The sequence below is a fragment of the Anopheles stephensi genome, chromosome 3 (genome assembly GCF_013141755.1).
Source record: "Anopheles stephensi strain Indian chromosome 3, UCI_ANSTEP_V1.0, whole genome shotgun sequence".
In the NCBI taxonomy this organism is placed as follows: Eukaryota; Metazoa; Arthropoda; class Insecta; order Diptera; family Culicidae; genus Anopheles; species Anopheles stephensi.
In genome coordinates this window covers 5,318,181-5,340,419 of record NC_050203.1, presented here as the reverse complement: position 1 = coordinate 5,340,419, position 22,239 = coordinate 5,318,181, and the positions used below count along the sequence as shown (strand labels likewise).

The 22,239-nt window shown below is 46.4% G+C and overlaps 6 protein-coding genes across 7 annotated transcripts; 2 read left to right on the top strand and 4 right to left on the bottom strand.

Moving 5' to 3' along the window:
* Positions 1 to 4,739: 4,739 nt before the first annotated feature.
* LOC118510286 (cuticle protein 12.5-like) lies at positions 4,740 to 5,342 on the bottom strand. The gene is made up of 2 exons (XM_036051902.1): positions 5,233 to 5,342; positions 4,740 to 5,165 (listed from the first exon to the last, which is right to left on the bottom strand). Exons 1-2 carry the CDS (start codon positions 5,242 to 5,244, stop codon positions 4,866 to 4,868), a joined length of 312 nt encoding a protein of 103 aa, XP_035907795.1. The 5' UTR covers positions 5,245 to 5,342; the 3' UTR covers positions 4,740 to 4,865.
* A 1,862-nt stretch (positions 5,343 to 7,204) lies between these two features.
* On the bottom strand, positions 7,205 to 7,823 carry LOC118510287 (40S ribosomal protein S27). The gene has a single exon (XM_036051903.1). The coding sequence runs from the start codon at positions 7,691 to 7,693 to the stop codon at positions 7,439 to 7,441; it is 255 nt and encodes an 84-aa protein (XP_035907796.1). The 5' UTR covers positions 7,694 to 7,823; the 3' UTR covers positions 7,205 to 7,438.
* A 526-nt stretch (positions 7,824 to 8,349) lies between these two features.
* On the top strand, positions 8,350 to 9,215 carry LOC118510278 (protein lethal(2)essential for life-like). The gene has a single exon (XM_036051893.1). It carries the CDS (start codon positions 8,493 to 8,495, stop codon positions 9,117 to 9,119), a length of 627 nt encoding a protein of 208 aa, XP_035907786.1. The 5' UTR covers positions 8,350 to 8,492; the 3' UTR covers positions 9,120 to 9,215.
* An 803-nt stretch (positions 9,216 to 10,018) lies between these two features.
* LOC118514282 lies at positions 10,019 to 21,950 on the bottom strand. Its single transcript, XM_036061024.1, has 7 exons — positions 21,802 to 21,950; positions 21,609 to 21,709; positions 21,228 to 21,526; positions 20,983 to 21,158; positions 14,452 to 14,806; positions 13,610 to 13,732; positions 10,019 to 10,751 (listed from the first exon to the last, which is right to left on the bottom strand). Exons 2-7 carry the CDS (start codon positions 21,707 to 21,709, stop codon positions 10,105 to 10,107), a joined length of 1,701 nt encoding a protein of 566 aa, XP_035916917.1. The 5' UTR covers positions 21,802 to 21,950; the 3' UTR covers positions 10,019 to 10,104.
* Positions 12,485 to 16,088, bottom strand: LOC118510280 (protein lethal(2)essential for life-like). Of its 2 annotated transcripts, none has more exons than XM_036051896.1 (4): positions 15,652 to 16,088; positions 14,452 to 14,883; positions 13,585 to 13,732; positions 12,485 to 13,232 (listed from the first exon to the last, which is right to left on the bottom strand). In XM_036051896.1, the coding sequence occupies exons 2-4, from the start codon at positions 14,825 to 14,827 to the stop codon at positions 13,202 to 13,204; spliced, it is 555 nt and encodes a 184-aa protein (XP_035907789.1). In that variant the 5' UTR covers positions 14,828 to 14,883; positions 15,652 to 16,088; the 3' UTR covers positions 12,485 to 13,201. The 2 variants fall into 2 exon arrangements, with proteins under 2 accessions (XP_035907789.1, XP_035907790.1); XM_036051897.1 differs by having other exon boundaries at positions 13,633 to 13,732; positions 15,652 to 16,010.
* Positions 19,281 to 20,356, top strand: LOC118510279 (protein lethal(2)essential for life-like). The gene is made up of 3 exons (XM_036051895.1): positions 19,281 to 19,487; positions 19,570 to 19,871; positions 20,017 to 20,356. The coding sequence occupies exons 1-3, from the start codon at positions 19,381 to 19,383 to the stop codon at positions 20,214 to 20,216; spliced, it is 609 nt and encodes a 202-aa protein (XP_035907788.1). The 5' UTR covers positions 19,281 to 19,380; the 3' UTR covers positions 20,217 to 20,356.
* Positions 21,951 to 22,239: the final 289 nt, after the last annotated feature.

Sequence of the window (22,239 nt, the reverse complement as noted above, 5' to 3'; positions counted from 1 at the left end):
ACTCGGCAAGAGAAATATATTCGGCCTCGGTGCTAGATAGTGCCACGCACTTCTGCTTATGACAGCCCCATCCGATGAGCCCGCCGCCGAACTTAAACACGAACCCCGAGTTGGATTTGCGGTCGCTCTCGTCGCCTGCCCAATCGGCGTCCACAAAACACTCCAGCTTCTGTTCGCCGCTTCCAAGGTACAATACACTATCCAGTGTACCCTTGAGGTAACGTAGTATCCGTTTGGCCTCGTTCCAATCTGCTTCTGATGGATCTTGCACTCTCCTGCCCAGAATGGCCGTGGCGATTGCAATATCGGGTCTGCTGGTCACTGCAGCGTACAACAGAGCCCCTATGAGACTTTGATACGCTTTTGGCGAATCCAACTTCCTGCCATTCTCCTCCTTTCGTTTTAAGAAGCCGGGATCCATCGGGTATTTGGACGGTTTAGCATCCAGCATGCCGAAACGCTCCAGAACTCGTTCCAAGTAAGCTTGTTGGTCCATACAGTAACGCCCATCGTTCCGCCGAACTCGTATGCCGAGAAAAAATCTTAGGTTACCCATGACGCTGATCGTGAAATTCAGTGTCAGGACGTGGACTACCTCAGAAAATTCTTCCTCCGTGTTACATATGACGATCACATCGTCAACGTAAATGAGAACAAAAATGGACTTACCCGCTTTTTCGCGTATGTACAAACATGGGTCCGCCGTTGATTGGATGAAACCCATTGTTTTCAGTACGTCGTCGATCTTCGTATTCCAGACACGAGCTGCCTGCTTGAGCCCGTAAATGCTGCGATGCAGCCTGCAGACTTCGTTCGGGTTACCGCTCTCGAATCCCTGTGGCTGGCGCATAAAAATCTCCTCCTTGAGAAGACCATGTAGGTACGCCGTCTTTATGTCAACGTGCTTTGTTAACATCTTCCTTTTACTCGCCAGAACCAGCATCGTCCGGAAAGTAATCTGCTTTACGACGGGGGCAAACACTAGGTCGTAATCCGTCCCGAATTTCTGGCAGAAACCCTGCGCCACCAGCCGTGCTTTATACCGAACGAAATGACCGTCTTCATCCGCTTTACACTTGAAGATCCATTTCGACCCGATAGCCTTTCGGTGCGGCGGCAGCTCCGCTAGCTCCCACGTTCCATTTTCGTGATGGGACTGCATTTCTTCTGCCATCGCTGATTTCCATTCGGCACTCTGAGGACCAGATACAGCTTCCTTATACGTTTTTGGTTCGGTTATACATTCCTTCGCCAGATATACTTCTTCGTCATATCTTGCCGGTGGAACGCCAGCTGTCGCTCTTTGTGAACGACGAACGGGAGTACTCGACACCACCGGCACAGCCGCTGGCATCGCCTCCGGTATTACATCCAGCACCGCCTCCGGCTCCGCAGCTCCAGCTTCAGTGTCGTCATCGTCCCACAGTCCGCGAAGCCAATTGTTATCATTATCGTTCCAAAAACCTCGTGGCCAGCCATCGTCTGAACAATCCCAACCGTAAAATTCAGATTCGGAGGTTGTTTCATTGGCCACGTTGGTTTTAGCTTCCTGTTTCGTTTCATCGAGAGACCACTCAATTTCAACGCTTTCAGTCGGATTATCCTCTATTTTGGGATCGCCGTATGTCTGCTCCTTGGATCCGTCATCAATCTCAAGAAAACGGACATCCCGACTGATTTGAATTTCTCCCGTCTTAGTGTTTAGCATCCGATACGCCTTATGTTCGCCGGAATAGCCGACAAAAGTCATACGCTCCGCCTTGACGTCTAACTTTTTTCGTTTCACCGACGGAATCAGTACGTATCCAACACATCCAAACAGTCGCAGGTTGGTCAAATCTGGTTTTTTGCCGAACCAGATCTCGAATGGCGTACGATCTACTGCAGCAGACGGCAATCGATTTTGCAAGTAGCAAGCGGTATTGACTGCTTCCGCCCAAAATCGCTTATGCATACCTGCATCCCGAAGCATACACCGACCCATCTCCGTGAGCGATCGGTTCTTCCGCTCCGCGACACCATTTTGCTGGGGTGAATATGCTGCAGTAAATTCCATCTTTATCCCTTCGTCCGCACAGAATTTTCGAAGCGCCTTACTGAAGTATTCTCCTCCCTGATCGGAGCGAATGATCCGCGGTTTCCGGCCAAACTGGTTTTGAACCAATTTCACGTATTCGCGAATCTTATTCTCGACCTCCGATTTCTTTTTGAGAAAATAGACGAAAGTATACCTACTATGATCGTCTATTAGGGTCATATAGTAACGGCATCCCCCTAAGGTCGTTTCTTCCATTGGGCCGCACACATCACTGTGGATTATATCCAGCACTTCTGTCGAGGTTTTTTCTGCAACTGGTGGAAATGGCGAGCGTGCCATTTTGCATTCGATGCAGCATTCGCAGGTCCAGCGGATACCGCAGTCGACCACTTTTAGACCCGACACCAAGTCGTACCGCTTCATTTCACCGATGACAGCTGGATCCCTGTGCCCAAGACGACGATGCCAAGTGTGTTGGCAATTTTTCGTGTGCTCTTTTACGACTGATTTCATCACTCGATCCTGTGCAATTCGCAACCAATACATATCGCTCACTTTATCCGCGACCGCGACGATCGTATTTCCGTAAACGAGTTTGCACCCGGTGTTGTCAAAAACTGCACGCACACCTTTTTCCGCGAGTTTACCGATTGAAATCATGTTTCCCTCCAGCGTAGGGACATACAACACACCCCGTAGCGTGATTTCAATTATTTCGCCGTTTTCAACCGCACACTTGATCAGGCAATCGCCAACACCTTCGACGCGATTTTCGCTGCCATCTGCGACGGTAACATTTGAACGCAAGCTTTGTTCCATTACCGTGAACGCGCTTTTGTCGCTACACATGTGCGAACTAGCACCCGAGTCGATTAGCCACGACCGATCGTTACCGCGAATTTCAGGCTGACGAACCATGAACGTAAACGAACTTGTGTCGTTTTCGCGCACTATTTTCACTAGTTCTTTTTTATTCGGCTTATTCTTTTTCTTCTTTTCGCCTTCCCCGCTGCTCTTCCGATTCAGGAACTCTTTGCAGTCCCGTTTCTTATGGCCAGATTGACCACAAAAGAAACACGCGCCTGGTTTTGCTTCACTTTTCGCCTTCAGCACTCGCTCCTCCTGCACCTTTCCGCCGTACAGCTTCTCACTTTCGTCGATCAGCTTTGCCCGCACAAGTTCCATCGTTAGCTCTTTATCGGAACGACTTTCCAAAGCGGTAGTAAGAGCGTCAAATGCTTTTGGAAGGCTCCGCAAAATCATGGCCACCTGCATGTTCGCCGAGAGTTTTTCACCCGAATTCTCCAGCCGAGAGTAGAGATCTTCCATGCCGTATAAAAAATCTTCCATATTCTCACCTTCATGATAGTTTGCATTGCAAATCTCTTTCAGCAACGAAACTTTCCCGGTAAGAGTGGCTTTGTGGTGGTGTGCCTTGAGCGCATCCCATGTCTCTTTCGCTGTGTTCTTTGTCATGATGAGATTGTGTTGGTTATCCTCAACCAACAAAGCAATGGTCGCCCGCGCCTTCGAATCACCCTCCGTCCACTCCGGAGTTACCGGTGTCGGCGCGACACCCGGGTCAACGTACGTCCACGTACCCTCCCGCATCATCAACATCTGCACTTTGAAAGCCCACGACCGATAGTTTCGGTTGTTCAGCCGGATGACACCCACTTTCGAAAAATCCATTTTTGCTCGTGCCGAACCGTTCCCGGTTGGATTTTTTCTTTCACCACGAAAAACACACGATTCCTTAACCGCACCGCGTACCTTCCGGAAATGTCCTAATTTTTTCACGCCGAAAAAATCACTGTGATTCCGAACCGCGTCGCGCACTTTTCAATTGAACTGGCCACACTGAGCTGGGCCCATAACCTGTTGAACTAGAAGAGAAACAAAGCGGAAAAAGCGAGTGGACTGTTGCACCCAAAGGAAAAGACGTGTAGACGCTTGTACGCTTGATGCAGGAATGAATCTTTATTCAAAGTTAGAGTGTGTGTGTGTGTTGTACAAAGTGTAGCCCGACTGGCACTCATTCCGTGTTGCCTGATAGGCACTCGTCGCGTCAAACCGAGAAGCTCAACAGTTTTAAGTTTCAAAAAATTTAAAACACCTTTTACTGAACATTTTATATAATATTTAAATGCTTTAGTTTACGACTAAACTACGCACGAGGTGTAGAGGAGCGCAGCGGGCTCGTAGGCTGGACCGATTGGAGTCAGACCTGAGGAAGGGACCGAGTCTCCTGGAAACGGATTGAACACCAGGCCTTGTCTCTTAGACGTGCTCCATAGGAGTAGACCAAGAAAGAAGAAGAAGAAGTTTACGACTGCTTGTTGAATCGGCACATAAAGTTAACAGTAGTTAATCAATATTGATAATAATTTAATGGAAATTAAATGACATTTACATCAATTTCATTTTGTAATTTTAGTTTTTTAAATCATTTTGAGGAAAATTTCTTAAATTTTAGCTTATAGGATAAAATTTGTTTATGATGTATATTTACTTTTCAATATGAGGTTAAATTTTTCTAAAATTCAACTGAAAGAATTAGACTTAAATTGATTTCGAATTAAATGGAAGGGCAAAATCATTTAAAATCCTTCTTGCTTTCTATGCAACTAGCTCTCAATAAGATCGAACTCTCCCAATCATTTGTCATCTAGTTAGGCAACTCAATAATAAAACAATCGTATTTAGGTAAAGCAGATGGATGAATTCATTCAGTCAACAAGGGAGTATTTATAGCTTCACTTTTTGTATGCGATAACAAACATCATTTTCAACCAATCGTTTCCGGTCCAGGCTCGACCGTTTCCGTTTACTTCAGCAGCACCTGGGCAGGGGCAGCGGCGACGTAAGGGGCAGAGTAGGCGAGCGGGGCACCAGCCACATACGGAGAGGCAGCAACATATTGAGCAGCATACGGGGCAGCATAGGTGTAGGCCAGAGGAGCAGTATTTCCATGGAAAGTGCGCTCGTACACGGCGGCACCCTCAGCAACATAAGCGGCCGGAGCAGCGACAACGGCAGCCGGAGCGGCCGAGTAGGCAAATACTCCTGGCTTCGGGTCAGCCTTGGCCGAGACGGAAGCAACGGCGACGATGGCGAACAGGCACACCTGGTTGGAGCAAAAGAGGAAGTTGTTAGAATGCTGTAGAACTGTGACGGCTTCTTGCAACACTTACAATCTTGAACATTTTGGATGGTTTTTGGGTTTTGGTTTGGGGTTGCTTGGTTGGACTGTTGAGGATGCGTTAGCAAGTGAACTGATGCTTTCCAACGGCTTCGATGAGCTTTATATACTAGACTTTTCGGTAAGCCAGAATCCTTGGACTGGTTCGCGGCAGACTAGGTCGTAAGATAATGAGACAGAATACGTGATATTTTGGAGGACTTTCTGGGGGTGGAATGCGAAGACATTTGCCAAACCCTTACCACCGCTTGGACGAGTTGCTCAAGACGGTGGGAATAAAGGCCGAACGATTCGGTGTGCGACATTGGCAGACCAGCTGACGACACACACAAAGCATACTAATAAAATGCTTTCGAGTACGAGTTTGAATTCAACAGGTATATGGTAATTTTGGGCCGGCATGAGCCGAAATCGATTTGAATGTGTCATCACTTGCGTGCACTGGACATTTTAACAAATCAAAGTCTATAATATTTCGAATTGTTGTGCAATACGATCCACATTCTGTTTTCGTTTTAACTGTTGTTATTGACGAATCGTGGAAGTTTTTTGTCGAAAGCAACGAATTTTATTCGAAGAGAAAAATTCAAATTTGAAAACGCCTGAAAGTATGTGATATATGTGCATCTCCCCTGTTTGAGGAATTTCCCATAAATAATTATGGCATACTATGCTTGGTCGTTGGACGATATTTATAGCATATTCGTAAAAATGCACTACGAGCGCCCTCTAATGGCTGGTATTGAAAGCGCTGCGAAGAGGAGTGAACTGTACTGTTGTTGATGGGACCATATTTAATGTGTAGACTGATGTTATTTATTAAAACATTGAATATGCTGCTTTTAGTGGAATTTGTAGTTATCGATTGTTGCATAATATGCTCCCATTTCAGTATGTTCTGCTTTTTCTTTCCTTGTATTCCTCTGACGTTGTGTATCCGGGCGGTAACTGTTTTCTCAAGCAGACTGCAGTTTATCCTAAAAAGATTCACAAGAACTCATCGTCATCAATATAGATCTATCAGAACAAGCTTATAACAGTATGAAAACCAAACCTTTACGCATAAATTGATACAAACTTACCTTTGAATTCTTTTAAATGATTGGAAAGGCAATCCGATTTCCAGAATAGTTAGGGAAGTTAAGCAACCCAAAATGGTATACTCTTGATTTTAAGGCATAACATTTACTTTTCCGGGGGACAGGCTAACAAAGTAAGACTTTCAATAGAAAAAAATACGGTTTGCACGTTGTAATCAAAATAAAACTCCAGAGTAATTTCGGATAGTGAATATTCTGCAGCACAAGCATGTCGAAAACTTTTAAAAACCTCTGTAAACGGAATCTGTTTGCACAAACAAGAAATAGAAAAACCACTAATATCATAACATTCCATTTGAAAGCGCAAAACAACAGACATTCTTCGGACAATTTGCATTTGAGCCAAACGGAATCGGGTTGAGTGCTGAACATTTCGTGTTTTTAAGGACAAACAGATGATAAAAGGTATAAAAAGCGGAGAAGAGTTGAATAGCTCGGATTGTACAGTGTTTCACACTTTTTTTTCAAACAATTATTCAAGAAACATTAAGCAACCATCGACTGTACCGCATTCCTTCTCATCGCTAGCACTCGCCGCATTCGCCGTATCAAAACAATCAATCCACGCATGAGTTGCACATTTGATGACTCAATACACCACTCATCGGTATTGTCATAATGTTATGAAATAGAGAATAGGATATTGCACATGCAGCTGGAAAACTTTCATTGCACCAGAATTTGCAACCACGGTCGGGCAGGGAAGGCACAACAATTCCAAACCAAATCAACAACACACCAATCTGTCAAACGAACTCTCGAATACACAAACACACACAGGCAACCGTCGAGAAACACGCAGGCAATGGCAACGACACGAAACATAACCTCACAATAGCGGAACCGAGCACAAAACACACTTGCTACATGGTTGGACGATCGAATTGCTTCCTTTATTCCACTCCTCTCGATTCGCATACAATGCCCACGTTTGGATGCGGGATTTTAATGTCGAAACAACTCGTATTCCATCAGTGGTGATTGCGTATCGGCCAGGCTCTTTGATAAATCCATTCCAACAGCATTCGTCCAACGGCGTAAGGGCGCCTTTCGATCGTCACGGTTTCCTCCTTACGGGTCTCCCTCCCATTTCCCTCTTTAGTACGGCTTCCTGCGGAACGAGCAGCCCTCGGTCAGGCGCGCCTTGCCACCGGTCGGCTGGCACAGGATCGTCGAGCAACCGGCACACACCACGACGCTCTGGGCATGGCTGAAGACGGTGGTGATCTTGTAGCAACCGGGGCACTTCACGTCCATGAAGTACGAGTTCGGATGGGGCACCAGACGCTTCAGCTTGTGCTTCCTCTTCTCCTCAGCGGGCAGCGGGTGCAAAAAGTCCTTGGCGAGCGGCATTTTCACTAGCTTGTTTGCTTCGAATTACTCGTTAAACACGTGCTATTCGCGGGATAAAGTGAAATAATTTCACTTCAGATGTACGGAAAACACGGCAGCTTCGCACGACGTCAAAACCGAAAAAGAAGGAAGGAATGGTGATGGGCCCGCGAACTACAAATCCAATCGAATCCGAAACCGGGAAGCGTTTCGATCCGCTCCGGACTGTTTTGACAGCTTGATTGCGAAAAATGGAATTAATTTTAAATTTGATTAAAATTTAAATTTAGTGAGGTTTTTATTTCTACGCAGTCAATTTGTAGAATTTTTAAACAAAACTCGTTCCAAAATAATGTTAAAAAATTTTATTTGCATGCTTAACTGGCAGAGGGACTAGCAAAGAACTAAACGATCGTTTTCAATATAATATAAAATGATGAAATACCAGCAACATCCTGAACAAATGTTAAATATGGTAAATAATTTCGATACAAAACAGTTTATAACGTTCAACAATCCTATAAAAATAATAATGTGCCAAACCGTATGTGAGCCGCCCTGTGAAAATTCGAGCACGCTCACGAATGTTCTTTCGACCTCACCCGGCCTTTCGAGAACGCTCTCGCTCGTTCACGCTGCTCGCGTTCTCATGTATATAAGTCACGGTGAGAGCATTGTGAGCTCATCAGTTGAATCCAACAAAGCGCGACTTACAAAACGCTCCAAAGCGAAATCAAAGCGATCAAATCTTGTCCGAAAGGATATTTTCCAAGTGAAGCAATCTTGTGAAAAGTGAAAAGTAACCATTCGTACAGTGAAAATGTCGATCATCCCGATTTTCTTCCGCAACTGGTGGGACGACGAGTGGGACCGTCCGCTGTGGAGTTCCCGGCTGTTGGACCAGCACTTTGGCAGTGGTGTGACGGCGGACGATCTCCTGAACGCTCTGGCTTCGGTGTCCGATCGTCGTCTTCAGTCACAGTCCCAGCAACAGCTTGCCAGTCGTTACAATCGCCCATGGCACAGCTCCTGTTTGACCAGCAAGCGAGACAGCGGATCCACGGTGAGCGTCACCAACGACAAGTTCCAGATCAACCTGGACGTGCAACAGTTCTCGCCCGAGGAGATCTCGGTGAAGTACGTGGACAATTCCGTCGTGGTGGAAGGCAAGCACGAGGAAAAACAGGACGAGCAGGGTTACATTTCGCGACACTTTGTCCGGCGTTACATGCTTCCCAAGGGCCACAATGAGGCCGATATCGTGTCATCGCTCTCGTCGGACGGTATCCTTACCATCAGCTGTCCCAGAAAGGAGATCGAGCAGAAAAAGCCAGAGCGCAGCATTCCCATCACACAGACGGGACAACCGGTGAAGCAAGTGACGGAAAAGGCTGCGGAACAAAATGGCCAAGCAGGCAAGAAGGAGGGCGAGACGATGGAGTCTTGAAGGAAATGCCATTGATACATTTTTAGATTGTGAATAAGCAGCTCGATTTAAGTAGCATTTAATAAATTATGGATGGTTTTGTAAAAAAACGAAAACTGTGTAAATATTTGATCACACTAGTGAATACATTCGAAATAAGTTTCATTTTAACATTTCAAACTAACAACTTTTTAGCCTTTCGATAGATGACTTGCTTTGGACCATGGGTAATGTTGTATTTGTAGCATGTTTTAGTGACCGATCTTTGTTCTTCATTGGCCCTACAATCTCGAAAAGTCTCGGCCTACCATTTCTGGCTTCCTGTGACTTTATTTTACCCGGAGCTAGATAATTTTGTATACGAATAAACGGTCTGGATGGGATTTGTACCCCGGTCCTGCCGTGTCAAGACCGGCTCCGCTATCGTCTCAGCCATCGATATACCCCAAGTGGACGATCATATCTCATTTGTTCGTGGTGATCGCATCGCGTACCATGGACTATCAAGCTAAGGGAATTTATTTAGTCAAGGTAGCCAGAAATGGCTGGCAGAGAACCCTCGAGACTGTAGTCAGTGGCAGATTAAAGTCTTGATGAGCAGAACACATTTTTATCTAAACTAGTTCAAACTTAGTCCGGCTGCAGGGCTACGCAACAAAAATTCAGGGTACTCATGAAGTTCAAATGTCCCGAATCCCGGATCTTAAGACAACTTTCCCAATTCCAAGATTCCAGAATTCTAATCAATAATTTGCGCTCCGTTTCAGATCAGTGAATTTTTACAGAACACAGCAAAGAAAACATATAGCAGGAACTGTTTTATATTTTTTCTCTAATTCAATTAATTTAAGAAAGAGACGTATAAATTAAATTTTATTTATTTCGGATCAATCGAATAACTTTCATTTCACAATCCCATTTTTTAAAAAACCATCAATAATTTATTAAATGCTACTTAAATCGAGCTGCTTATTCACAATTTAAAAATGTATCAATGGCTTTTCCTTCAAGACTCCATCGTCTCGCCCTCCTTCTTGCCTGCTTGGCCATTTTGTTCCGCAGCCTTTTCCGTCACTTGCTTCACCGGTTGTCCCGTCTGTGTGATGGGAATGCTGCGCTCTGGCTTTTTCTGCTCGATCTCCTTTCTGGGACAGCTGATGGTAAGGATACCGTCCGACGAGAGCGACGACACAATATCTGCCTCATTGTGGCCCTTGGGAAGCATGTAACGTCGGACAAAGTGTCTCGAGATGTAACCCTGCTCGTCCTGCTTTTCCTCGTGCTTGCCTTCCACCACAACGAAATTGTCCACGTACTTCACCGAGATCTCCTCGGGCGAGAACTGTTGCACGTCCAGGTTGATCTGGAACTTATCGTTCGTGACGTTCACCGTGGATCCGCTGTCTCGCTTGCTGGCCAAACAGGAGCTGTGCCATGGGCGATTGTAACGACTGGCAAGCTGTTGCTGGGACTGTGACTGAAGACGACGATCGGTCACCGAAGCCAGAGCGTTCAGGAGATCATCCGCCGTCACACCACTGCCAAAGTGCTGGTCCAACAGACGGGAACTCCACAGCGGACGGTCCCACTCGTCGTCCCACCAGTTGCGGAAGAAAATCGGGATGATCGACATTTTCACTGTTCGAATGGTCACTTGTCACTTTTCACTTGTTTTCTTCACTTTGAAAATATCCTTTCGAACAAGATTTGATCGCTTTGATTTTGCTTTGGGGCGTTTTGAAAGTCGCGCTTTGTTGGATTCAACTGATGAGCTCACAACGCTCTCACCGTGACTTATATACATGAGAGCGCGAGCAGCGTGAACGAGCGAGAGCGTTCTCGAAAGGCCGGGTGAGCTCGCGAATGCGCAGAGAGCTCACTATGTGATGAGATGTTTGAATCGTTCGTTTTTTTTACAATAAAACTAAAACAAAACATGTTGAAAATGTGTGGATACGTGTATTTAAAGGTATTAAAGGAAGATTTTTTGAAAGATCGATACAGCACTAAAAGATGTGTAATGAGATAGAATTTGCTAGAACGTTCGAGAGTCTAACGGTCGTGTGAGCTCATGGTGAGTCATCTCATCACCGCTTAAGGTAAACAACCACATGAGCTACGTTTTGTGCCCACACACAAACACGGGGGGACAAAATCCGTTACCGTATTTGAATCGATATCGATGATCGTGTGCTTATACGCCCTTTATGGGACAGTTGAGCTGTAGCAGTTTGGTCGAATAAACGAATAAACTAGTTCAAGCTACAATTTACCCCCTAATTGACCACTTTCTCACTGCTGATGCACAACCAATAACCGATCAATTTGCCAAACACAGTGAGTGACATTACAATTTTCGCCATGATTGGTCCCTCAATCCCGCAGGAGCAACGAATAACGACCGGAAGCGAGCAAGTAACGTCCCTCTAGCCAACAACACGTTTGCTCCATTTTTATGACACATCCGGACACAATCCGTATTATTTCCGATGTAGGCCAACCGGCCAGAAGAAAATCAGCCCAACGTCAAACGCCAGAGAAAGTTGCAGCAAACTGGAGACGACCGTTGCTGTTCTCTGCAACAGTCTTATTTGATTGATTTCCCAAGGACGTCGAGGCAAGCTGTCTAGCGCGGAAAACTTTTTCGCCCCGTACGCCACCACCAAGCGCGTCGTTTAGCAGGACCTGGAGAGAAATAGTTTGAAGCTCACATACACCCGGGGAAAGTTGTGCCCTAGAGGAAGAAAGTTTGTTTGTTTGGAAGAAAGTGTAGGGCGCTGGATAAACAGCGAGTGTGGCCGGGTCTAGCAGGGAACGAAAGTCAGTCAGTCGTGCCAACCTGGCACTAGACATGGCAATAACCTCGGTAATAAATATGAACTCTGGGTGTTTTCGGACGGACGAAGACACATCGTACGCTGTGGTGCAACGATTCGCGGAACCTTCGACCAGTATGTCAGCTGATGAGCTGTCGTAGCCGACAGTCTTTAGTGGGTTTACGCGTTGCAGTAAATGACCGAGGGCTTTCGCTGTAACCGCCGCTGACTAGCAGCTGTCTTACGTTGGAAGCATGTGAAATGTCGGTGTCAGGCAATCAGCTTTCTAAAGCTGCCCAAATATTCTTCAACTTGAAAAACGAGCTCCAGAATCTATCAGAAAACAGACAGAGAGGAAGGTTTTTCTTTTGGAGTACAGGAACATGAATCAAGGCAGAGCCCTTGATCCAATCGAACGGCACGCGATGTTGCCGCACCTGTTTCACATTAATCTGTCAATCGACCCTCCAACCCACCTTCTGCCCATCCATCTTGCTACGAATCGAACCGACTCGATATCGCCGTATGCCTAAGTTTCGGAATCAATCGAACGAATAGCAAACAAACGGATTCGTTGTTTTGTATTTTTCGACTTTTTATTGGAATTAGTTATCATTCTGTGGACGTTGTTATTCGCAAATTTGTTGTTCGAGTTTTTTTGCAAAAACTAGATCTAGATCTGGACATTGTGCGAGTTACACAATCGAATGAAATCAAACGCACACGACTAGGTTACGATGTTAAATTAAACTGGTTTCATTTTAAATATGTTTTGTTTAACCGGTTTAACTACTCTCTGAAGACTTGTTCAAACAAACAACAACGAACAACATTTCGGGTAACATTTTGCTAATGAATCACATTTTAGTTGGTACGCTGTACGGCTTATAACAATAAGTTCGGGGTTAGCGATGCAGTTTTCGAGCATCTTCGATTTGAAAGTGTGCTGTTTGTGTGTGTGTGTGTGTGAGAGAGTATGTGTGTTTGAGTGCTGTTTTTAAAATTAATTTCCATCTGTGGAAAATCAGATTAAGAGGTATAGAACCGCATAGAATAAAGGTTCTATCTCCCAAAGCGCCTAAAGGTAGGCAAACCGCACTGCTTCCTCTCTTAACCAGACTTTCCACCGGGAGACTTTTGCTTCGCGAAAACTGAAACACAAACGTGCAGCATACATTCGGCAGGTGTTTTAGAGGTTCCGTGCAGGTTCGCTTTACGAAAACCACAAGCAACATCGCAATCGAAGAAGAAAAACAGACAAATCGCTCATTAAATGTGATCGAACGGTTACTTGTAGTACGTCAAACAGCGTCGCGAACTGAAGAGATAATTGAAGAAGGAAAAACAAACAGAAAAAAGGAAAAAAAAGAACAAAACAGAAGAAAGAAAAAAGAAAACGGAAACAAAAACGATCAACAATAATAGAGTGTAAAAGGGTTCGCGAACGGGCGTTTGGATCGGTTGGTGGAACGAAATCGCTTTGACGCTGGCAGTTTTTTGGTTTTCTTTTTTTTTGGGCCGGAAGCACACCGAAAGAAATAGAGTGAAAGAGATAGCTAGTACGAAGAGACGGGTGACTGGCAAGTGCTTCCGGAAGCGTCCATATTCCACCGTCCGCCCAGGTGACCCCGGTTTGTGTGTGCGTTCGTGCGGGTAAAGGGTGCATTTACTTCTTATCCTCGATGGCCGGTTTACCGGTGTGCCAGATCGGGACATACTTTTCGACTTTCGGGGCCGGCAGGCCGATCCTCGGGGCAGTAACGGTCAGGATGCCGTCGGACGAGAGCGACGAGACGATCAGGTTCGCGTCATAGCCAACTGTGTGGAGAAAAAGAGGGGCAGAACGTAGTTAAAAGGGTCCTTTTAATTTTACGTGTGTGATGCGGATAGCATACAAACAGGCGTGATGTCGTGCTAATTGCATATATCGAGGGATAGGTAATAATTTACCTTTAATTTAAATGTGAAACGAATTGAAAAGAGACTATCTTGATTGGAAGCGATCCTTTGTTTGCGTCGTGTGACTTAAGAGATATGTATTAATACGCTCGCCATGATTCTTGGATTAATATAGCTTCAAGGTTTGCACGGTTCTATTCTAGATCCGATTTTTGTTGACATAATCCATGACTTACCTAAAAGCAATGACTCGTGCATGAGGACTACTATTGCATGCTAGTGACGTGATCTATATCACTCAATTCACCCAACGTCCCTTGTCCCGAAATTAACCACGACCCGGTCGGTGAACGACAACAACAAACGGTGTCGCGTGTGACTAATGCCAGGACTGCGGCAGGGCACATGAGGGGATGATTGTGCAATCGAGAACGGGGACGCCAGACAGTGACATTGGTGGTGAGTCATGCATGGTGATCCTGGTGATCCCCAGTTGCCCGAAATACCCGCCTCTCAGGTGATCCGACTCAGGTGAGAACGAGGTGAGATAAGTGCTACTGTGGGGGAGTGCTCGCTAGCGCGATGGTGAAAACAATTGCGATCGTGCCAGGAAGTTCAACGCCGAAGCCATCACTTACTCGGTACCAGATAGCGGCGGGAGAACTGACGCGCCACGTAACCCTGCTCGTCCCGCTTCTCCTCGTGTTTGCCCTCGATCGTGACGTACTTGTCCGTGCGGCGTACCGTGACCTCGTGCGGCAAGAACTGATGCACATCGAGCTCGATCTGGAACCGTTCGCGGTCCGTGTCCACCTTCGCGCCGACATCCCGCAGGCTGAAGTAGCGCCAGGGCCGGTACAGGCTGGACCAGCGGACCGGAGCGAGCGGCGGCACGCGCCAGAAGTCGTCCGACCCGAGCACCTCCTGCGTGATCGACTTCTCGAGGACGCGCGTGTACAGCGGCAGGTCCCAATCGTCCCACCACGTACGGTACTGCACCGGAACGAGCGACATCGTTTAAGGTCGAGGTTAGTGGAGCAAAGAATGCGCGCTGTCGTTAAGAATTTTCCCTGGAATCAGAGTGGAAAAATTCGCGGCAATGATAAAAGATGCAAGGACCGGCACAAGATGCGGGGAAGCAGAGCTGTTGTCGGTGAAACTACGGGGAGGGGAACATTTTTGCACAGCAGAACCGTAAGCGTATAAACTATGCGAAGCGACTAACCCGAACCCGCGGTTGGTGCGCGGCCCGAGAACTGATAGTGCAATTTATCGATTTAACACTGTCACGGTGGATTAGGCCGATTATAAATAGCGGCAAAAGAGCGGCTTCTGAAGAATCCAGTCCATGGGTTTGACCTTTTTCCCCCCACGCCAGGTTCTACTATTGTTGATGGTTGGTTTTATTTGGGCGACAGTCGCCCTTCGATTCGCACACGTTTTTTGAGGGTTAATAAAAATATGGCCCACGAAGGACGTCAGCAGAGGCGAGAAAATTCGCGAACTCGCACTTGGACTTGGACGTAGTGGATTGGTAAGAATAAGTTGAGACCTTCTGGAGAGCGAGTTGAAGAGCAAGTGTCAATTAAAAGACCCTAACCTTAACTTTGAAATATTCACTAGGACACTTTGAGACTTCTTGGACGATAACTAGTAGAAGACTCCTCCTTTGATTATCATCCAAACCATCTGCTTTTAATTCACTGCAACTCTTAATTCACACGTGTGCTCTGTTCTTCTGCGTCAGCTGTGCGATTTGGATAAATTCCAAACGGTCTTGATTTTCCAATATTAAATCTCTCAACGGGTAAGCTTCCCAACTGCGCACTATTGCTTACCTTGATGGAAAACTGATTGCTGGATCAGGGCTCAGCTGTGCACTTCGGAAGTTCACCTTCACACTGAGACGTATCTATCGACACTGATCTATCCTTACGGTAGTTCCGCGCCGTAATCACTTTCACCCAAAACACGACCTTCGGGCCAGACGAACAGCCTTTTGGCAGCTTTTCTGGCAGCGAAATCAAAGCGTCGGAAGTCGAACACTCGCGAACGGATGAATCGCTCTCGCTCTCTAGCAGGGTCTTTGACTCTGAACTGCTGCCGACGACGACGACGACGACGACGAAGTGCAACGACTAACGAGGGATAAAAAGTTGAACCGCTTCCAACGAGCGCGCCCGCGAGACTATGGCTCGTGGCGGATGGATTTGAATTTTGTTTTGATTTTTGCACCGCCCGCCTCGTTGCCACCCATCCCCGCGGCGGGGAGGTTCGCGTGCTACCTGGCCAGCGACGGGGGGCTAGTATCTGCCACCCCTTTATGGTCGTGACACAAACGCGGCGTGGTAGTTGGATGCCCCGTGTAAAGGGTGGTGGTGGGCCTGTTGTTGATGTTGTTGGCTTGGGCGCTCTTTTTCGCGAGCGTTACACCGGATTCGCGATGGGTATAGAATATAGACCATGTTGGGAAGTGTCCAGCGAGGGAGGCACATTAAAAAAAGAATGCCAACACAGCGGGCAGTGCGGGTAGGTTCGGAACACAATACCTGCTGGTGGTTCTGGTTGGCACTAGAGCGGGCCTGATTTTGATCGGTATTGATTGATCGGGTGTTTGCATCGAATCGGAGCGTATTAGGAAAATGATTAGGACTTAATTTGTTTATGGAACACGTTTTATACTTATAAATCCTATTTTACCTAGATAATTTACGAGAGATTGAGATAGTCTGCACATGGCTACTGGATTCGTGTTTTGACATTTAACTCTGCCGAGTGAGTGGCGCCATCTTGCGGAAAACAATTAAATTAGGTCACTAACTACTAAAGTGATTTTTCTCCCAGGTTTTAGAGACTATTGCGACTAAAACCGTTGAAGAGAGTTAGTAAAATTTAAACAAGAAAATAGAACTGTTAAACAATTATTTTTCAGCAAGCAAAGACCAATACGTTACACCATAAATCAAAACCAATGCGTGTATCAATGGATTTCCTCCACTACTGTTCCCAGTCGGGAAGCATCGGAATGCTACCACCCGCACCGTGACACTCCAATACCGGAAACAATGGCCACCCTTTCCTTCCCTTACCCGGGAATCCAATCAAGCGTGAAGTTGACATTCGCACACACCGACGCGAGTATTTGGAGTAACCAAACGCTACGTCAAGGTTATCCGACTTGATTGGAAGGGTTTTCGATCGTCGAAAAAAAGGGCGCAATTACTAGTCCCCAGGGAACAGGTAGGAATAGCCAACTCGCACTTCCGCAATTACAAGGGGCGGGCTGGGCCATGAAGCGATCGGCTGTTCCGCGGTAACGCTTTGTATGGTATTGTTATTTCGCGCGTGTAACTAACATTGGACAACGGGTTGAACGTGTGGGTGGATGGGATGCGTTTTGGTTTGGCGCACCGGTCGGTTGATTAGCTTGCGGACACGTGGTTTTATTTTGTGGAGTTGTTGAGGCAACGGGGGCGGTTTGGGAGGGGATAAGGGAGAAGGGCGGGTGAGGCAAGCTGCGTAGTGCGAATAATTACCATACAAGGGAGCATCTGCGTCTAGCGGTCAGCTGTTGTGCTGGTCGGGGTTGCTGTGTGCGCATTGCAAAGGGCGTGGTGCGTTTACGATCGGTGCCGATCGGTGACTGTAACAAACAGTTGAATTAGATTGTTCCGCGTGGTGCCAGATTAGCTTGTAATCTGGAACGGTATTCAGCGGAGCGAGTTGACCCCACAATAAAGGTAGAAACAGGGGAAAGAAAGTGGAGGAGAAGACTGATCTGATGTATGTTGAATCGTACTAAGCTATTGCTTCCATTAAATTAGTTATGTCTTGTTGAAAGATAATGCCTACTTCTATCACAAGTAGGGAGCGCAAATTTCTCCCTATTCCTGTCAAATTGATAGAAGGAACCAAGAGCAAGATGACCTCTCAATTATTCGCCCTGCTTCTCAACGTTCATTAGGAATATAATGTTAATATTGACTAAGTAACTAAGATTGACTGATATAAGGACATATCTAATCATTGTTAGGTTCTGCTTAAAAAACGCTACGTAATAAAGTCCATAAATAGATGTAGAATTCGTATGATATACCTCTTCCTTTGAACGACAAGACGTCTTGATATTCAAGGGCTCTTGGACCACTAAGGATCTTAGATGCGAAGCTCCAGATGGTCGGGTTGAAGAAATGGATGGAGCACATTAGATGAACAATTCCACAAAAATTGACCTCAGTTTTTAGTCAAAGTTACACTCGTCTATCATCAGGCTCTCGCTCAGTGAGCTTCAAACTACTCTGTCAGATCCACATAGTATCTTCCTATTTCTGGACAACGTTTGTTTACACACCACATGTTCTTGATTAAGAAAACAAGACTCTGCCCCGTTTACGTATATTACGATCGAATCTCCGCAATCCGCAATCTAAGCAAATGTAAGTTATGAATTGGAAAGCTGCCAGCATAAAACCTATTTAACGAGTAAATTATTTACATTTCATTATACTTGGCATCATCTTCTCACTAAAGCCAAAAGGAAAAAAACGGTCTCCCTCAAATGATTTCTCGTGGAAGTGTGTAGGTGCCGGGATTGGTGGGGAATAAAATTTCAAATCAACAATGCCAAACGGTAGAATAAGTTCGGCAAACACAGAACTGAACACACTCGCTTGGGAGGACAAGTTGTGAGGCACTTATGATGTCTCGCGCGCACTGTACAAACACAGAATGGAGCAGAAATAAACAACTGCTTATCGTCACCGAATCCAGTATGTCCGTCCATTGAAACGCAAATTTTAAGCTGCATTCTACGGACATTTCTAGAAATTACTCTCAGCTTCTTGCACGGTCGCTTAACGAGTGCAATTTATTAATTTTCCATCTAATTGACACAAGCGACCATTTAAAGTGGCGATCGATTAAGCCGATCGTGTCGGCCGCCTCCACACGTGTGTTGCTATCGTTTGTTTAATCATTAATTTATATTTACCGAGTGATGATGTAGCAAGAAGCGAAATTAAGAGAAGAGGCTCTCTCTTTTTCCCTCTCTCTCTCTCTGTTTTCCTTCCCTTACTCACGCAGCAGCTGATCGAGCGATGATCTTCGTAAACAAACCGGCATGACGACACTTCATAATTGTTCTTCACACACTTATGCACACTAGCCAGTGGCTATTCGATAGAAATATGTCTTAACCCTTCGAGAGCAGCATCCCTGCAAACCAAGGGTTAATTTTGAATGCCATTTCTCAATGCTTACTTTGTTTGCTCACGGTACAATCTCACTACTACACTGATGAAAGCAGCGTACCATTAAAATTCTCTTCTTACACGATCGAGTATTCTGCTCATCTGGTGGATTATGGCCTAACGGTGGGCAGAAGCGATCGGGTACGGGGTCAGAGGAAAAGGTCTGAGGCTGGGTGTTAAGTGACCGATGTCATATAAATATCGCGCACAGAACAAGAAATCCGGCTCAGTCGGTTGTTTCCACGCGTTTTAGGCAGTGTTTCTTGAGGGTGGCTAGTGATCCTGGGTGAGAGTGTCCGAAAGAGTGAGCTAGACGAGATGTCCTCTGTGCCGATGTACTTCCGCGATTGGTGGGATGACGATCTGTTTGAGAATCCTCGGCGAACGTCGCGCTTGTTCGATCAACAGTTTGCCACAGGCATATTGTATGTTTTATCGAACTGTTAAGAATTTCTGTGTGTGATTTGGGCCTTCTCTTGTGACCTTTCGTTGTGCGTTTTGTGACAGTTCCGAGGACCTCCAGAAGATGGCATCCAGCTTCCACACTTCGAATCTGCGCTCGTCCCGGCTGGGCAGCTTCCGACGTCCGTGGAGTGAGCTCGGCGTGAGCAAGTTTAGCAACAGTCTGATCAATGGCGCCCCGTCCACCGATCGGCTGCAGATCAATCTGGACGTGCAACAATTCACACCGCATGAGATCACCGTTAAAACGGTCAACAATTCGATCGTGGTGGAGGGCAAGCACGAGGAGAAGCAGGACGAGCATGGCTTCATCTCGCGACACTTTGTCCGCCGCTACGTACTGCCGGGTGAGTGACGCGAACCGGACCGGCAGTGTTTAGTTTTTCATGTTGAAACAACACTTCAAACTTTGGAAGAGCATTGAAACAACACGAATCGAAACCACATGTTGACCGTTTCGCACCGTTCCAACAACCCATTTTTTGTTTGCAGACGAGCACGACCCGAAGGACGTCATCTCGAGTCTTTCGTCCGACGGTGTGCTGACGATTGTGGCCCCCAGAAAGGTTCTGGCTCCAGCGCCCGAGGTGGTGTACGAGCGGACGGTACCGATACAGCGCATCGAGGAGCGAACGGTGGAAAGTGTGCGGACGACGTCGGAGAGTGTGACCAGCGAGAGTAATGGCAAATGAGAGGGACCACGCTTTGCGGCCGGGTGCTGTTGAACCAAAGTGATTAGCCAAGTATTATCGAACGGAGATCGGAGATCGAAGAAGTTTGTTTGTTTTGGGTGAAATAAAGTGAAGAAGAATTGTGTTTTTTGGACTCGTAATAGCATTCGTTGGAAGGTTCTTGAAGAGACTCCTGGGTTCTGATGGGCAATGGAACTTAGCTGTACTCCTCGGGAAGTGTACATGTCTTGTCCGCTAAGACTACCAATCTTCTATCAAGTGTTGTCAGTTGAGTTATTTGTTGTTGGCAGCTCTTTTGAAGCCTTGCCGATGCTTTACCATTTTGGATGCGAAATAATCGAAGCAGATTCGCCTGTTGAAGCCAGGAATACTATGTGTTCACCACCACACGAGGAAGAGCACACCAGGACCCTGTTTAGAGAACTTGAAGCGACAAGACATATTTGACATCAGTATCTGGCTTTGAGCTGGGGGATATAAAGAATCCGATCGCCTGCTCGATGAAACGTGGAGTAGATCTCTACATCTTCTAAAGTCATCGCAAGTTTGCTATCTTCAACACCAACTTCGTATCATAAATAAAATAGCATATTCCCTTTTTTATTGTACGATCAGTTCAGCGTAGGTGAGTAAGAATGAAGTAGAAACTTGAAGTTATCTTCGCCCATAGAGCCTACTGCTAGCAAATACATCGAATCTAATACTCTTGCGCGCATGTATGTGTGTGTGTGGATAATAGGTGTGTGAGTTTGCAGATGAGGATTTACTTCGTTCCCTCGACACTGGGCTGTGCCTCCTGCTTGTCCTTCGACGGTTGTCCCGTCTGCTGGATCGGTACGCTACGTTCCGGGTTCGGGGCTGGGAGCGACTTTTTCGGCGCCGTCACGGTAAGTACACCGTCCGAGGAGAGGGTCGACACAACATCGTTCGGATCGTGGCCACCTGAAGCGATAGAATAATAAAACCCCAACTAAAAATACTGCTTGCGACAGATGGGAAAGAGTGACTCACTTGGAAGCATGTAGCGGCGTGTGAAGTGACGCGACACGAAACCATGCTCGTCCTGCTTCTCCTCATGCTTTCCCTCCACCACTATGCTGCGGTCGCTCGTTTTGACGGTGATTTCTTCCGGCGTAAACTGCTGCACGTCCAGAATGATCTGGAACCGATCCTTGTCGAGGTTGAGCGTTGAGCCGGAATCTTGCCGCGTGAGGGCAGTGTTACGCCACGGCCGGTAATATCCACCACGAAGCAGGGAGGGCGACGACAGCGGTGCCCGGGCCGGGAAGGACGAGAAAAGATCGTCCGCACTGTGTGTTTAGAGGAAAATCGGAAAGAAAACGGTTCAATCACTGCTTCACTGACCGCTGATGATGGGCTGACGTTACTAACCGCAACCCGGTGCCAAAATGCTGATCTAGTAGCCGTGACGAACGGAGCGGTGTGTCGAAATCTTCCCACCAATCGCGGAACAGCATCGGCACGACGGACATCTTGTTGGAGACGGGAAAACCAAAAGTATTCAAATTATCACACACACAATTTTTCACTTATTTCACTTCCATTTTAGATGGTTTTCACCCACCTTTCTAGCTCACTAGTTCACCGAGAACAAAAAAGGGAAAGGAATTTCCACACCGAATGGCACACTTTTCACCGGGTATTGCCGCACTGACTGACGGGCTGCGTGCACCGGGTTTTCCGTTTTATAGGACTTCTCTCACTATTTTTGGAACACACGGCGCGCGTTTTATTTTACGCGGTGAGAAACGTTGGACTCCTTGGATGGAAGGAAAATTTTTCCATCGGCTCGTAAAATTTCCAAGAGAGCGAGAGAGAGAGAGAGAGAGAGAGAGTTATTTGCGTGAGAGGAAAGCAACTCTCCCATCCAGCCAGTTTGTTTACGTTAGAAGAAAAACTCTTGTGAGAGTCTCTTCACTTCCTGACAGAGAGAGTGCGCTAGAAGTGTGAAAAGAGCGCGAATTTTCTCAAGAAAAAAGAGCACTTCTTTGTGTTTTCCACG